Below are 16,150 nucleotides of genomic sequence, written 5' to 3' on the forward strand. Positions count from 1 at the left end.
CTCATGTTTTCAATGTACATAAGTCACTTGTGTAAGGGGTATTTCCCAAACTTGAAATAGTTAAAAATCGACAGGTCTACTTTAAACCATGTATTTAATTTTTTCATTATCAATGTTTAAAGAGACTGATTTTATAACTTGATAATAATATACGTTTTTGATCATTAAAAAAAGTGTGGTTGGCTTATTGATTAGAGTTTTCCCTGATTATTTTTTTTCTATTGATACTTAGCGGTAGAATTTAAATAGTAGATTTAGCACTGGGAAAGTTTCTTGAGTCTAAACATATTTCTCACTCTCTCTTAGTAATAAACCACTTGTAATGGATTAATATTTTTTCTAGTGTGCACAAAGTTTAGTTATAACAAAAATAATGTTAGGGGATTTTAGAGATTTTATTTTCAGAGGGGCTTTTATAGATACTACGTTCTGTGATTTGTATAAAGAAGGATTTACTTCTAAAGTGTTTCTTTTAAGTGGTGAGCGTGCTTTTATCATTTAAATATAGAAACAGGATACACTCAAGCCCTTACAACATCCACTCTGCTGAGTATCTCGACCCGCCTAACTTTTTTAACGTTAGTGACAGTGCAAACAGAGAATCTTTTCTGCAGTGCAAGACAGAGAAGCCTTCGTCGAAGTATCTGCAGGACTTAGCCTTTAGAACAGTACAATAACTTCTTAGCTATATTTAATTTATATTTTTGTTAGCATGCTAAATATAATTGTTTTAATAATAAGCCGTTTTCTGATTAAATAAAATTCATTTCTATTTTTTTGAGCTAAAAACTTTAGTTAATTCATTATGTATGTTTCATTTTATTTTATTAAATAAGGAGTATGTTAATTCTTCTTTTTGGTTTAATTAAAAGAAAGTAATATCTATTATTTCAATTTAATTCATATCAACAAATTTCCAGTTCCCTATTTACAGTTTACAGAATAAATTTAATTAACAAATATAAAACAGTAATTATAAATTCAATATAAAACTGTATTGCAAATATAAATGAACAGTTAAGCTTAATGTTTTATTAAGATCTTGGCTGAAGTATTTCCTAGTAGCAAAAAAAGATATTTCTAATAATACAATTTTAAAATATTTTCGTATGAGTTCACCACAAATTTTTTATGTTATCATAAAATAATTTTTCAGTAATAATTCTTTTTAAATAATTTTTTTTTTTGTCAGTATAAAATGTTACTCTGAAAATAAATTTTATATACTTGTGTTCAACCTTTCTAACCCATTGATTTATTTAGAAGTAATACTTAAAAATGTCAACTGACATAATATCCTATTAACCCTTCAAGCCGGTTTATATAACCGTTATTTTCATTAACTATTATAAATAAAGGAACAGTCCGTTTTAACACAAAATAACACAAACAAATATTTAAATCTCTTTGATATTTCGAAAAAAAAATAAATAAAATAAATTCACCAACTCTTCTACGATTTTAAAAAAATATTTTCCCTTTATGGGTAAACAAATAAAATAAATCGAAAATATAAATTTATAACTTTTGATAAATAAAGAGCAGGGGTATTCATGATCTTTAGTTTAACATGTTAAAGTGTGTTAAATGGAGAAACACGTTTTAATTGGAGAAATATTTCCTTCTTTTACCATGTTAAAGCGATATAGCATATAACATGGTTGAGAGTCTGTTACTAGGTCTGTTAAATGGAGAATGAAATTAGGCAACAGACCAGATGAACTCGTCATCGTTTTGTTTGTTGTTGTGTTAGATTATTTGCTCGTAGTTTGTGTTTTGATTTTGTTAGCAAGTTTTTAAGACTAATTAAGCAATGGATGACAATAATAATAATGTAATGACAGTTGTCAATTAGCTCATCCTGATTCTCTTTTTAACAACTTAGAAGATCAACTTGGCACCCAGTGTCCAAACTGTCACACAACTTCCACTTTTCACTCAATTTAGGCATGTTGTAATAAATTACTTAAATCAAATTTTAGAAGTAAACAATAGCATGAAGTTTTGAAAGGAAAGGTTTGTTTTGCTCAAAAAATCCGCTAGGATCTCTTATGCATTTACCATTTAACATGACTTTAAATAAGGCTGCTCACAATCCTATACTTATAACATTTAACATAGTAAAACATTTTACATTAAACACATCATGAATACCCCGAGAGGAGGAGAAATGTTTTAAAAAATAATAATTTTTTGTTCAAACTAAGAAATGTGGAAAAGATTTAATTTTGACAAACTAAGAAATCTCACAATCAGTAACAGATGTATTTTACAAGGGTTGATGAAAGAGCAAAGACTACCTCAATACATGATGGACGGATGTTAACCACGTGACATTTTTGCAGACAGTGAAAATATTTCATCGCCATACCGCAAAAAACAAATTTCAGAACGTGAAGGAAATATGTTTCTTTTAATCGTGAATCCACAAACGTTGTTTACATAGATTATTGTAATAGTTTAGTATTAAATACAAATAAACTATTATAGACAGAATACAATAAATAAATACAATCCGTTTTAACAAGAAATAAAACAAAAAAATCATTAAACGTGTTGAAAATATGCAGATTGAAGAGTCCCATCGATAAGATGCTTATAATAAATTGAGGTATTTTGTGGGTCTTTCATCAAGCTTTGTTAAGTTACACCTGAAAATAATTTTAAGATTTCTTATTTTGTCAAAATTATATGCTTTTTTGAAAACAAATAAATTTTAAGTAAATATGTTTTCTTTTTCTTTTTTTTTACTCTATTTATATATATTTTTAAAACTTTATTAATTAAGAGTGCCGGACATTTTTTTTTTTTTTACGAGGTAATTAAGAGATTTAAAGATTAGTTAGTGTAATATATTGTTAAAACATATGGCTTAGTTATAAGATATGGTATGAAATAATGACTATAAACACAATAATTTACAATATACATTTTCGACAATAATTTGTAAATAAACAACTCAATTTGAAAAGTTAAAAGCAAGTTCAAAAATTCAAACTGCCATAATAAAGTAAATATATAGAATTTATTTTCTGAAGAAAAGCCTTTTGAAAGTAAGATTATTATTTTTTCTCCCCAAAACGTATTTCTATATAATTCAAAACATATTTAATTTTTGTAAAACTCTTTACATTACAGTCCAAATTTTAGGCTCCTGTATTGTGTATGGGTGGAAGAAAAAAAATTTAAAGCTATTTTAAAAACCTCAAAATGGCATATACATATCATATTTTCAATTTTTTAAAAAAATTAGAATAAACCATTTTTTTTTTTTTTTTTTTTTTAAAGCGGGGAATCAAAATATGAACTTGATTATTCAAGAAAACCAACCATTACCCCCACATAATTGGAGTCATTAAATTTCCTTTAAAAAGCCTCTAAAAAGCTTACTTTATTTTTCTGTAGATGAACCAAGGGACACAAATGGTGTTGGGGAATCTGGTTCTCAAGAAGAGGACTCAACAGCAACAGAGGTAATCATTCCTTTCTTTAATTTAGTAAAAATATTCAAATTGCAATTAACATATGAACTGAATATATTATTGCTAATAATGCAAAATAATTTAATAAAAACTATATTTTGAACGATATCCAAATTACTGATTACGAAGTATAAAAAAGTGTCTACGTACTCAACAATTATGATTAAATTTGTAATTAATTATATCAAACTTAAAAATGATAAGTACTTTTTTAATTGATCATATGAAACTAAATACTTTGAGTAAACTATTAATCTATTACTTCTTGCACTTGGATACCATGTAATTGTAAAGTTTGAATAATTTCGTAATCCAGTCTTTTCCTATTCAAATATAATTTGCTTTAAAATCTTGAGTTAAATATGTATGAACACTTAGTAAAAAGTGAAGTTAAGTAGTTTTTCCTTTAATCTTTAAAAAAAAATTATTTTATTCAAAATAGTAAGATTGATTCAAAATACTGTATTATGAGTACGATTACTTTACTTTTACTCAACTTTTTTTTTTACTGTTGATTACAAATACTCATATTCAAACTAGTTTGAGCATGAATCTCCTGCACTCATACTTAATTTGATTTTAACAGAATGTTAAGGCTCAATTATTCTCTTACCAATGGCAGGTAACAAAAAACATTGAGATCTAGATTTTGAGATATAGTAGAAAACAATTATTTAATTTGTAATTAATTATTACAATACCAATAAAAGGAATGAATATAAAATCTAAACTCGGTTTATAGTAACCATTTCTTTGGAATGTATTAAAAAAAAATAAGTGGTTATCATTACGTTTTTATTAAATTGTAACATATGTACATGAAATTGAATAAATTTATAAACAGACCTATTAAATAGCTTTATCATGGCTACAACCACTACTGTAATCCTTTTTGCACTTGCAAGAGTTTTAGCACAGAAGTCATACATGGTGGTAATGGGGGAAAGCCTTCCACCCCCAGTCTGTTGGATATTCTTTGCACCCAGCAACTTTGCATTTGATGGTAACATCGACGATTGTTTTTGGCATGCAGCATTCCCTGAAGGTGGTAATCGAGTCGGATTGATTTTAGTGGTGACTACCGAAGAGTTAAACATCTTGTACCAAGCGTGATGCAAGGTTTTAGTTCGAATGTGGACCCCGTACGAAGCCATAAAGCATTTGATTCTTACCAATTTACGTCTTCTTCGACAGTGTTTGAGCGCAGGAAAAACTCAGCGAGATTGGCATATTCCGTACTCAGTATAGCTCAAGCGACATACTACTTGCTCAACATTCAAAATAGTAATTGAAATATCCACTGTCATTCAGCTTCAACAAGTACAACCAGAGAGACCTCAAAGTACTTCTACGTCACATATTTGAAGCTACTGTTACCCTCGAAGATCCCGATCGAGAAATTACTCTGATGACATTTTTAAAGGACCTTTTTGTTCTACTCAATTGCTTAGGCGTCGATGTGACAAATTTTATCTATAGAAGAGTACCAAAAATGAAATTTTCTGTTGCGTCTACACCAGGCCATCATACAATCATTAGCCCTCTAATATATCACCAAGTATTGTACTGTTCACACACCCAATCTTGGCACCGTTTGTTTTGGTAAAAAAAAATGCAGTTATGTGCTCAGTACAAGTAGTGAGCTTACTTATCTGACCTGAGGGTTTCCTGTGCTCATACTCTACTGGAGCAGATATTACATTAGCATGCATCAAATGGCACTCTACAGAGGTCATATTCGAACCTTTCCATCACCTTCATTACGAGATGTTTATCTCTTCTGTACTCACACTAATATCCATCTTGCTCGATTACCACCTACAGAGGACATTACATGTTAACAAGCTCATAAGGGTTACCATCAAGTGCGAAAGAGACTGAGTATAGAGAAGAATCCGACAAATTGGGAATGGAAGGTCAAACTTCAAACCAAAGAACAAAGAATAATTTTGGTCGAAAATCATGCATGAACGCAGCAGTTTTCAGTTCCAACTTGAGGTTTTAAATGAAGAACCTATAACCTCTGAGCTACCACAGCTCAACCCTACGAACATTGACACGTAAAGTGGCACCTCCTTAATCAGTACTTTTCCCTCAACCAGGGGTATCACAAATTATGAGATAAGGGGCATAGATATGGATTTATTTAGTAACTACTGATATTGTAAACATGTCGTTGTTTTTATCCTATGTCCCTACAACATACTAAAAAACTGTAGTTACATAACTTTTTGCATGCATGAATATATTATTTGACTAGACTATTCCAGAACGTTATGAAAGCCAGCGAACGGAAGCTGATACTCACAGATCTCATTTTTCGAATCTAAGCTCCAGCAGATTTTTTCCTTTCCTGTTTTTCTCCTGTAACTGATCCATCGGTTGCATTAAACTACTCATTGAAGATCAAAACTAATTATCTTATTATTCAAGACAGTATGTCTCGGTATGTGTTTCGTTGTTTACTTCTAAGTAATGTATGTATAGTAATAATATTATAGAGAGTTTAAGCAGAAAATTATATTGAACAACTTTAGGAAAGGACTACCCTAAAGACGTTAAATGGTCTTTATATCAATGTTCTATATTTAGGATTGTTTTTCCTGGCTCTTATCAATAGGCATGATGTATTATTGTATTGTATTTATTATTCCTTACAGGCCTCTGAAGATGTACCTCCTGATCTTCCACAACTAATTGATGAATTAGAAGAGAAATCAGGGGAGATAGAAAGTCAACCAGAAAAAGAAAGTGGCGAACAAGAAATTCAGACTGAAGAAATAATTGAAGGAAGTATTGAGATAAACCCTCCAAAGGAAGATGAAAGTCAAGAGAAAATTGAAGAAAGTAGCAATGAAGAAAGCATTGGTGAAAATAAAGAAGAGAGTCAAGAAGTTATCAATGAAAGTGAGGAAAAAGATAATCAAGAATCAATTTTAGATCAAGAAGTAGATGAAAATGAGCCAGAACTTCATACAGAGGATGAAGCCATATCTGAAGGTGGTGAAGATTTAGAAACTGAAACTGAGGAACAAACTGAAGTGTCCAATGAATCAGCTGAAGAAACTATAGAATCAGAGAAAGAAATTGAAACAGAAACTGTTGAAGTATTTGAAAATGAAATAAAAACTGAACCTGAAACAAACGAGGAAGGGCATCATGAGTCTGATTCTAAAGAGACATCTCAAGAAAAATTAGAAACAGAATCTGAAGAGCAGAATGAAGAACTAACGGAAAGCAGTGCAGAAAAACAAGAAAGTGGTGAACAACTTAACGAAACCGAAAAAGAACAGACCAAAGATGAATCAGTTGAAGAAGCGGAAATTATTTCTGCTGAAAAAGAAATTGATACAGAAGAAACTGAACCCGTTACTGAGGAGGTCTCAGAAACTACAGAAGCTGTTGATGAACAAGAATCTGTTATTAATGATGTCAGTATTGAAGCAGCTGAACCAGAACACTCTAATGAATCTGAGCCAGTGAGTCAAGAGGTAGTAGAAAATGTAAGTGAAGAAGTCTTACAAGAAGGAGAAGATTTGGCTTCAGATAATAGTATAATTCCTGATAAAGAAGAATCATTGGAGATATCTAGTAATGAGGCACCAGTTGGAAGTCCTGTTGACAGCGAAGCATTGCCCGAACAGTCAGGTGTACCTGATAACGAAGAAAGCCTTGAAAATGTAAAGGCTGATGAAAGTAAATCTTTAGAAAAAGATTTAGATAAAGAAAGTAGCACAGAAGTAACTGATGAAGAATTGAAATCTGAAGAAGAAACGGCTAAACAAAATATTACAACTGAAGGTAATCACTCTTTTACTGAAATGAAGTACTTAATCATACAAAAAAAAAAAATCAACTATTTTTTTCTTTAGGTGAAGAACAAACAGAAGAAGCTACTCCAGAAGAGGAATTGTCAATGGTAATTAGCAATACTCCATTTTTACACCATATAATTTGTTTCCATGAACTCTACCTCTGGATATGCTCAGACCAAGGATTTTCCGTAAAGTCACCTCTATTCTATCAGCTAGACATTTAATTCACCAATCTAATCTGTTAATAATTTAGTTAGCTAGACAGATTAGATGTAATTCAACAGGCTAATGTTCTTGGTCTATAGGTACTCCCATATTATGAATAGGAAATAAAATTTTACCTATAAACAGTAAAAGTTTGTCCTGAAAACAAAATTTGAATATAATATTATCATTACCCTTTAAAACCGAATATGAAAAAATCATTTACTTTTATATAGCAATATGTTTGTAAAAAAAAATTTTAATTTTAATGAATTCTCATTTATTACCAAGCAGTAGTATGAAATATATTTATATACTAACAACCATTAATATGGAAAGTTTGGTTTCCTTAATTTCAGTTCATATGATAAAATATGAACCTTATTTTCTTTATAATTTAAATTTTTTACTAATCAGTTACAGGACTGTTGGTTATACTCATACTATCACATATAAAATCTCATCTATAGATCATAATTCAGTTTGTCTTCACTTGAATATATAATTTTTCTTACAGATTATGGAAATTCCAGAGAATCTTAGATCACGAGAGCACATGTCTCAGATTCTTCGCCTCAGCAGTGAAAATGAGGAAATAGAGAAAGGTCTTGGAAAAATAGCTGAAAGCACACTCAGAGAACTGAAAAAACTTTATGATGCAGCTATTAAGCCATTAGAGATTTTGTACAAATATAGAGATTTAAGTAACAGACACTTTGGAGGTAAAGTATGTGTTCATGATTATTTATATTGTATACAATATATGTTAAAATTAATCTAAAAACTATGTTGTATACAGCAGATAGGGAAGGAAAAGTGAAGCCCTGCAATTTCTGTTTTTTGAAAATTATAAACAATCAGAAATAAATTTTCTATCCACTTTATATTGAAGTTTTCTATTGGGAACTACTATTTCAACCTGGAAATACTAGTCTTGTCTGATTACTATCCATCGATGTATTTGAAATACAGAAAAAAAAAATTGCAGGGTTTTGTCCCAGTAAAGCTAAACATGGATAATGTATAAAACTATATAACTACTTAATGAAAATTCATTTTATTAATATCAATGTGAAAATGATCAAACATGACTAATAAAAATTTAATAAATTTAAGTCGTCATGTTTTATGCCATTGCAACACTTGTGTGCTGTTTCTTAACTTTATATCTTTGAACTACCCACTCTGCCTGAAGATTTGTTTTTTTTCCTAACTGGTTATGTTATGTATTTTCATTAACTCTGTCATATCTTAATTCTATATTATTTATGTTAACTTATGTTATGTATCTTAATTTGAGGAGACCTTGAAGGATTTAGGTCTCCTTGACTTATTACAGATTAGCTGAGAAAATTTCTTAATAGTAACTTAGGCTTCTGTCTGAGATCAACTTTTATTTGTAAATATTACAAAAAAAAAGACTAATTAAACCAATTAACTATTGAAAGAACAAAGGGTTTTTACCTCATTACTCTGTAAAACAAATGCACATGAAACAGAATAGATTTATCTATGCTATGAATTTGCAAAATATTTTGAACTAAATGACTCTTTCTTAAATAATAATTAGAACACCAAATGAGAAAATCTACTGTATGCCTGTTTAATAACCTCATCATTGAATGGTTAATTGGAAAGCTCCATGACATACTAGTTGTAAATTTTTTGATCCCAATATAATATTCTAATAAATGTCAGATATAATGTCAGATTTGGGTATTCTGTCCTTTTCTACAAGTTCTAAATTTTTTCAGACCTATACAAATTAAAATAATATATATATGCATGTACATAATATATAATCTTAGTAATAGGTGAAAATAATTTGATTGTACTAACATTTCATAACTTTGTGAGCACATATGGTTGATCAATGATTACAATAATCTTTATTAATAATTATTTATTTTATTTATAAATCACTTATGTTCCTTATTTCTCTTATACATTAATGTAATGCTTAGTATATACTATTTTAAAAACAATTTCTTGAATGTCAAATAACCTTTTTAATTGTTTACAGATCCTGAAATCTTTTCAAAACCATTGATTTTGTTTATGGGGCCATGGAGTGGTGGAAAATCTACAATAATTAATTATTTATTAGAAAATGAATACAAGAAAACAGCATTGCGTACAGGTATTTTTTAAATAAATGATTTAATTTTAAAATAATTACAGAAGGACTTTGATATTTTTAAAAATTTATATTTCTTCAATAAGTTGTGATCCCAGAGCTTTTCTATCCTCATTGTTCTACTTTTTTATTTGTTATAATTCATATTTATTTTTGCTAGCTCCTCTTTCAGGATCAATATATTATTCTGAAGATCCCTACTGTATTTTACAAAAATTATCATGTCATGAATGTATGTTAGATTTTGGTAGCCCAGCTAAAATTTCTTAATTTGGCTTCATTCAGAGCTTAGATCAGTAGAACAACAAATGAGAGAGGGCATATACAGCAGCCTTGGCAAATCTTTGTGACTGCTGAATTCCATAGGGCTTAATTTAGATGTCCTTACTATGTTTCTATTTTTTTTTTTTATATAGGTATTCAATAGCTATCTTGAGGCCTAAATTTACTCCCAGCTCCTCCAGGGTCCTAGCTAAGTCTTTCTTTCTCGCTTAGTCAAAGGCTATTGTCGAATTCACAAAACAGCAGCCCATCCTCATCTAAGCAACTATCAACCTTTATTATTAGCCTTTTTTCCTGAATCTGTGAGTTTATTGATTCTTATATCATTCATATTCTACCAGGTTTTAGTTTTTCCCCTTCCATTTTTGGTTAAAGAAGGACAGATGGACAGGGGAAAACCAAAGAATACCATGATAAAACGTGACAGTTACACTAAGAAAAAATATTTGTTGTCCTATGGTATATTTTTTCATGTTTGATTCTATTTTTTTTTTAATAACAATAATTATATTGTAGTTAATATTAGCAGTAAGAGATTATCTAAATCATTACAAAAAACACGATCATTAGTTTGATATTTATGTGTTCAGGTGCTGAACCTTCACCAGCTTATTTCAATATTGTTATGTCGGGAGAAGTTGAAGAAGTATTGGATGGAACTCAGCTAGCAGCAGACTGGACATTTTCAGGCTTACAGAAGTTTGGTCAAGGATTACTTGATCGTCTGAGAGGTTTAAAACTAAACCATCCATTGCTAGAAAAGGTTCAGTTGTTTTAATTTCAAGATTAATGTAATCATATTAATTTTTATGTATTATTCTGTAAAACTAGTATATTAAAAAATGGACTGATTTTTTTTAAATATAGAATTACATGCATATCATTCTATCCATCTTTTGACTCAATGTCTTTTAAATGTTGTTATTCTATTTAATTTTCTATTATGACCAGTCATTTAAATTTGAAGTAGGCTGTAGCAGTTGAAATATTTTATTACACATATGGATATTTTCTATTACCTGATAATTCTTGATACTTTTACAATGAATAACTTATTCATAAGATCTTAGATGCCAATACTTATCAAATAGTTACTTATTCGTTTGTTTTATAATCCTTATTGATAGGCTACATATTAATTATCCTTAAGTTGTCTATGATTATCGTCCACTTGGATTTACTAAAAGTTTTAATGAGCCCACTAACTATATCATTTTAAGTCTAAAATACATTAATTTTGGTCTTGTTTCATTCTTAAGTAAGAAAACAGAAGATATAGAGGTACAAGGAATCTTTGTTCAAAAAGTATTTTTCTCGAATAATATATGCTATAAATATATATAATATTGTCAAATTTGATATTAAATGTGGTCAATCATATCTACTTTTCATTAGAACAAAAATAAATCCAATTTTCCTAACCAGAGCAAACTATTTTGGAAAAGTTGCTTATTGTTGTAACCTCAATAAATGAAATTTAAAAAATAATATGTAAAGCAGTGTAGTTCATAAAATATATTTCAAGTCAGATTTATAATACTGTTTTACTGAAATGTACTGATTTCAAGAGTATATTACCAACCTTTTTACATATTAATGATCTGAATGTTTTAGAAACAACACGCCTCTGCTTTTTTATATATTTATTAAAATAAAACTATATTTACTTTATTTATTGAAATATAAATAATTATATACTTTACAAATAAGTTTTTTGTTCTAGGTTAACATTGTTGAAATTCCTGGTATATTAGAGATCAGAAAACAAGTTGAAAGATTATTCCCCTTTAATGATGCTTGCCAATGGTTCATTGATCGGGCAGACATAATATTTCTTGTTTATGATCCTTCAAAACTAGATGTAGGTCCTGAAACTGAAGCCATACTCGATCAGTTGAAAGGAAGGGAAATGCAAGTAAGTATTGAATAAATTATATTTCAATTATATTAAAACAAGATAGTTTTCTTGTAGTTGATTAAAATGAGTTCTAAATAATTAAATCATTTGATAAAAATAGAATAGTTTGATGAAGAATGCTTGGATAGAGTGAATACTATTAACCCATTATTCAAACATGGTCTGAGCATGATGCTTATCAAAAACATGCTAATTCTTAATCCTAGAACTTACATAATATGTACTTACTGCTTTGATTGTATTATTAAAGGTGGTTTGGTCACCTCTGTTAGATTTCAAAATCATTGCTTAGTTTAAACTCTGATTTTCTGATTAGTATTGGTATTGGTATTTTCACAAAGGCCATTGTGTACAACAGCATCCACAGAAGCTATTACTGTGCTTTTTTTTCTAATCTTTTCAGAGAGTTTCTTAAATTGTTTTGCTACTATGCCTATCTCATAGAAGATACACAGATGAAACTCTGATCTCCCCCCTCTATGGTTACCATCAATGATGTCCAGTTGAACTGCTGCTAGAGCTCTGGATCGAAATTATGTTAAATACCCTCCTTCCTCTAATTGTTCCATTACTTGGATTAGATGCATTTTAACTTCCTCATCTAACTTCTTATTGAAGCGTCGGCAAAAAACTTTCTGAAGCCTTGTGGTATCTGAAGAAGACAAATCTCCTTCAGGTTAAAATATTAAAAGTTCTGCATGGGTCATTTTTATGCCATTAGAGTAGGGGTTCTTTGCAGATACTAACCCCCTTTCAGTTCTGTGAGTTATAGTATAATCAATAAAACAGTATATTGTTATTTACTCTCCACCATACATCTTATGGGTCAACTTAAGATAATACCTGGGTGTTATGTTCCAGACTGGCTCCATACATGATACCTGAAAGATGTTTCGGTTTGGCATTGAGTTTGATGAAACTTTGTAAAAGAGCCTTATATATAATCCAACAAAATATCTTGGTGGGTTAGACCATCCTGACAAATTTAAAATTTGAAACATTGAGGTCATAAGCAGAATTAGAAATTTTTACTTGAAAATTTTGTATGATTTATGTAATTCACTCTTACTCTAGTTCGGACAGAGGCTGAGACCAAGTAGGTATCAGCTGTATACAAAAAAAGACAAATAGGCCCAGTTGCTGGAAAAGTTACTGGCATCAATAAAAGGACAAGTTTCAATTCAGAAAGGGCTTTATTTGTGTTATGATTTTAATAAACTAACTCCCCATTCCTGTAGAAACACTATTTCTTCTATTCATAAAATACATTTCATATAAAACTGTGTTTTGTACATCATATATTGTAACAATTTTGTGGAACAATGCTAGAAATTATGAAAGTTATATAAACTAATTGGTAAAGAAGTAAAATTTATAACTTGTAGAAAAACAACAAAAAACAAAATTAAACATAAAAGTAATTTTAGACCAGTGTGTTTTTCTTTTTTGTTTTATGAATGTTCTGTCTTTATGTGAGTAGAGCCTTTTACCAGCTCTTACATACTCTGTATTGAGAATGCAATTAAAGCTGTATTTCTACATTTGTCCTCTTAAATTTGCAACTTATGTTACAGACTAGGATAATCCTGAATAAAGCAGATCAAGTAAAGCCAGAAGAACTTATGAGAGTGCAAGGAACACTTATATGGAATATTTCACCATTAATGTCGTCAACTGAGCCACCTATAATGTATTCAACTTCTTTATGGTCACTACCATATGAAATTGGAGCTCCTACAAGGCTCTTGCATGCCCAAGAAAGAGCATTTCTGAAAGATATAAGAGAAGCTGTTGATAAAAGAGTTGAAAACAAAATTGCTGGTGCCAGAAGATTTGCGGTAAGAATTTCTTATTGTTTTATTTTATAAATAAATAACATTATTTAAAAAGTTATACATTTGTATTGTTCATTGTATTTTCCCATTACATTTCATATACATAATTTTTGTTTTCTATTTGCAGGTCCGTGTTCGAAATCATGCAAAAATGGTTGATTGTTATCTAACAACTTACTACAACCATAAATCATTCTTTGGAAACAAGAAAAAAATTAGTGATGATATCATTGAACATCCACAAAACTACCATATTTATGAAGGACTCAGCACACTTACAAATATTTCTCGTTATGATCTCCCTGATCCCGATGTCTATCGGGATTTCTTCAGGTTAAATCCTGTTTATGAATTCCAACAGTTGTCATCTACTTGTACATACTTTAGGGGTTGTCCTATAAATAGGCTTGATGTTGCTATTGCTTATGATTTACCTGAGCTTGTTGGAAAATATAAAAAACATGTTGAAGAACTTGTAAATTATTCAAAAAAGTAAAAAGATAGATAAAATTTAAAACCAAACTATTGTTTCCTATGAAAATGATCCTTTTGTTATGGTGTCTAAGTTATTCTATGTGAATAAGCTAGTCTGAGTTTGTATACATGCAATTAAATATGGAAATATATGTAAACTGAGGTCATAAATTATTTAAATTTGATTAAATTTTTTAAAAAATCTAGTAGTAGATCGCATAAAGATTAATAAAATCAATAAGACTGCATTTTTAATGTTGATTAAAAAATATGCAATCAAGAACTTTATTGTGCTTTCAGCGAATGTCTCTATCTTTAGAGAGGTTTCCAAGTTAACAACCTATTCTGAAACCTAATTTTGATTTAAATAAAATTGTTTAATTATTTGTAAGGACTATTATAAAATAAAATAAAAAGCATGAGGATGTTTCCATTTCTGTGACTTGTGTCTATAAACATAACATTGTTGCTACATACATTACTACATTTATTCCGGATTAATGATCATTTCAAAATTGAAAATTGATGTGACAGTGTTAGATAATGTTTAAAAGCTACAGATTACACTTTAAAGTAAAAAAAAAAACTTTGAGCTTCATTCAAAGAAATAGTTCAGGAAAGTTCTATATCTTACATGATTGAATATTTAATATTATAAAATTGTAATAATACCATTTCATAAAATAATAATGATGGCAATATTTTTCTTTTATCAAAAGCAGTAGAACTTTAAATCAATCTTCTAATATAATTGGAAAACATAAATCTCCAATGTTTTAAGGAAATTATAAATTAATAAAGGGCTATATTTTATCACCATCAATTTAATATTATAAATTAAAAAATGGCATTTTTAACTCTAAAAGTTAATTAATCAGCAACAGAGAAATTTAACATTCGAATATTGAGATAATGAGGTTCTTTTTTTTATGAAAGAAAAAATTATAAACTTGTCATATTAATGAAAATTTAACTATTTTTCAAAACAAGTTTTTATAAAAGAAAAAATCAAAAAAAAAAAAAAAAATTAAGAAAATAAGAAATAAGAATAATGAGAAGGACATTAAATTTATAATACAAATTAAGTTACTTTAAATGCTAGTATTTATTAAGGAAACATCATGCATTAAATATGTATTAAAATATTTTCACATAATTTATGGGAGATCGATTTGTACTTAAAACTATTTTGATTTTTTTTTTGTTTTTATTACTTAAAACAACTTAGAGTCTTGTCTGTATGAATCTTTGAACTCATAATCATGTAAATACCTATAAATAAATAATACACTCTGAGAAAAAAAGGCATTTCATCAAATTATATATGTTCAAATATCTTTTTTAATGTGATAAATATTTAAAATTTAATTTAATTCATGTTGATATTTTAATTAATGATAGATTTAAAAAATTAATTGCCTTTATACCGAATAATGTTTGTTTTTTAATGAAATCCACATTTAGTGTATATAAAAACTTTAATTAAATTAAAAATAAAAGACTAATAAATTCATGGAGAGGGTGAGATGATAGAATAATTTTCAATAAATATTTTCATTTTATCATTTTATTTTCAATAAATTTCAAAACAATTTGTTAAGCTAAATAATGCATATATCGGATTCTGCTAATGTAAAACTGGCTTATGTTTCAATTAATGAGTACATTAATGACTTTTTAGATTTGATTATTACAGAATAAGACTGATATCAAACTACTGTGCTGCAGTTCCCAATGAATGGTAACTGTCTTGTCCAAAGATTTATAAAATAATGTTAATAAAACCTTGAAAGTGATATTTCTTAATACATGCTTGTAATATGTAAATAAAAACTATAAATGTAAGAACAGAATTTCTAAGTTATTTTATTTTAATTCTCATTCCCAAACAAAAATTTCACTGCAATGTATTTCGGGTTATTAATAGATAGCTGAAAAAATGTCAAAATTAGTGAAAAAAACTTAAAACTATAAGTCGATGATGTACAAAAATATATAGCATA

The 16,150-nt window shown here is 28.6% G+C and overlaps 1 protein-coding gene across 1 annotated transcript in view; it reads left to right on the top strand.

The window, feature by feature from the left end:
* The window catches only part of LOC106681164 (uro-adherence factor A), an 83,030-nt gene extending 67,030 nt beyond the window's left edge, over window positions 1-16,000 (top strand). The window contains exons 3-11 of the mRNA XM_014421339.2: window positions 3,406-3,473; window positions 6,143-7,283; window positions 7,355-7,401; window positions 8,019-8,223; window positions 9,525-9,641; window positions 10,511-10,683; window positions 11,644-11,835; window positions 13,413-13,676; window positions 13,801-16,000. Of these exons, the coding sequence (XP_014276825.1) occupies window positions 3,406-3,473; window positions 6,143-7,283; window positions 7,355-7,401; window positions 8,019-8,223; window positions 9,525-9,641; window positions 10,511-10,683; window positions 11,644-11,835; window positions 13,413-13,676; window positions 13,801-14,169 (2,576 nt within the window). The 3' untranslated portion in view covers window positions 14,170-16,000. The remainder of the gene's footprint in view (window positions 1-3,405; window positions 3,474-6,142; window positions 7,284-7,354; window positions 7,402-8,018; window positions 8,224-9,524; window positions 9,642-10,510; window positions 10,684-11,643; window positions 11,836-13,412; window positions 13,677-13,800) is intronic.
* The last annotated feature ends 150 nt before the right edge of the window (window positions 16,001-16,150 follow it).

This window comes from Halyomorpha halys, unplaced genomic scaffold (genome assembly GCF_000696795.3).
Source record: "Halyomorpha halys isolate HHAL.00 unplaced genomic scaffold, Hhal_1.1 Scaffold313.1, whole genome shotgun sequence".
In the NCBI taxonomy this organism is placed as follows: Eukaryota; Metazoa; Arthropoda; class Insecta; order Hemiptera; family Pentatomidae; genus Halyomorpha; species Halyomorpha halys.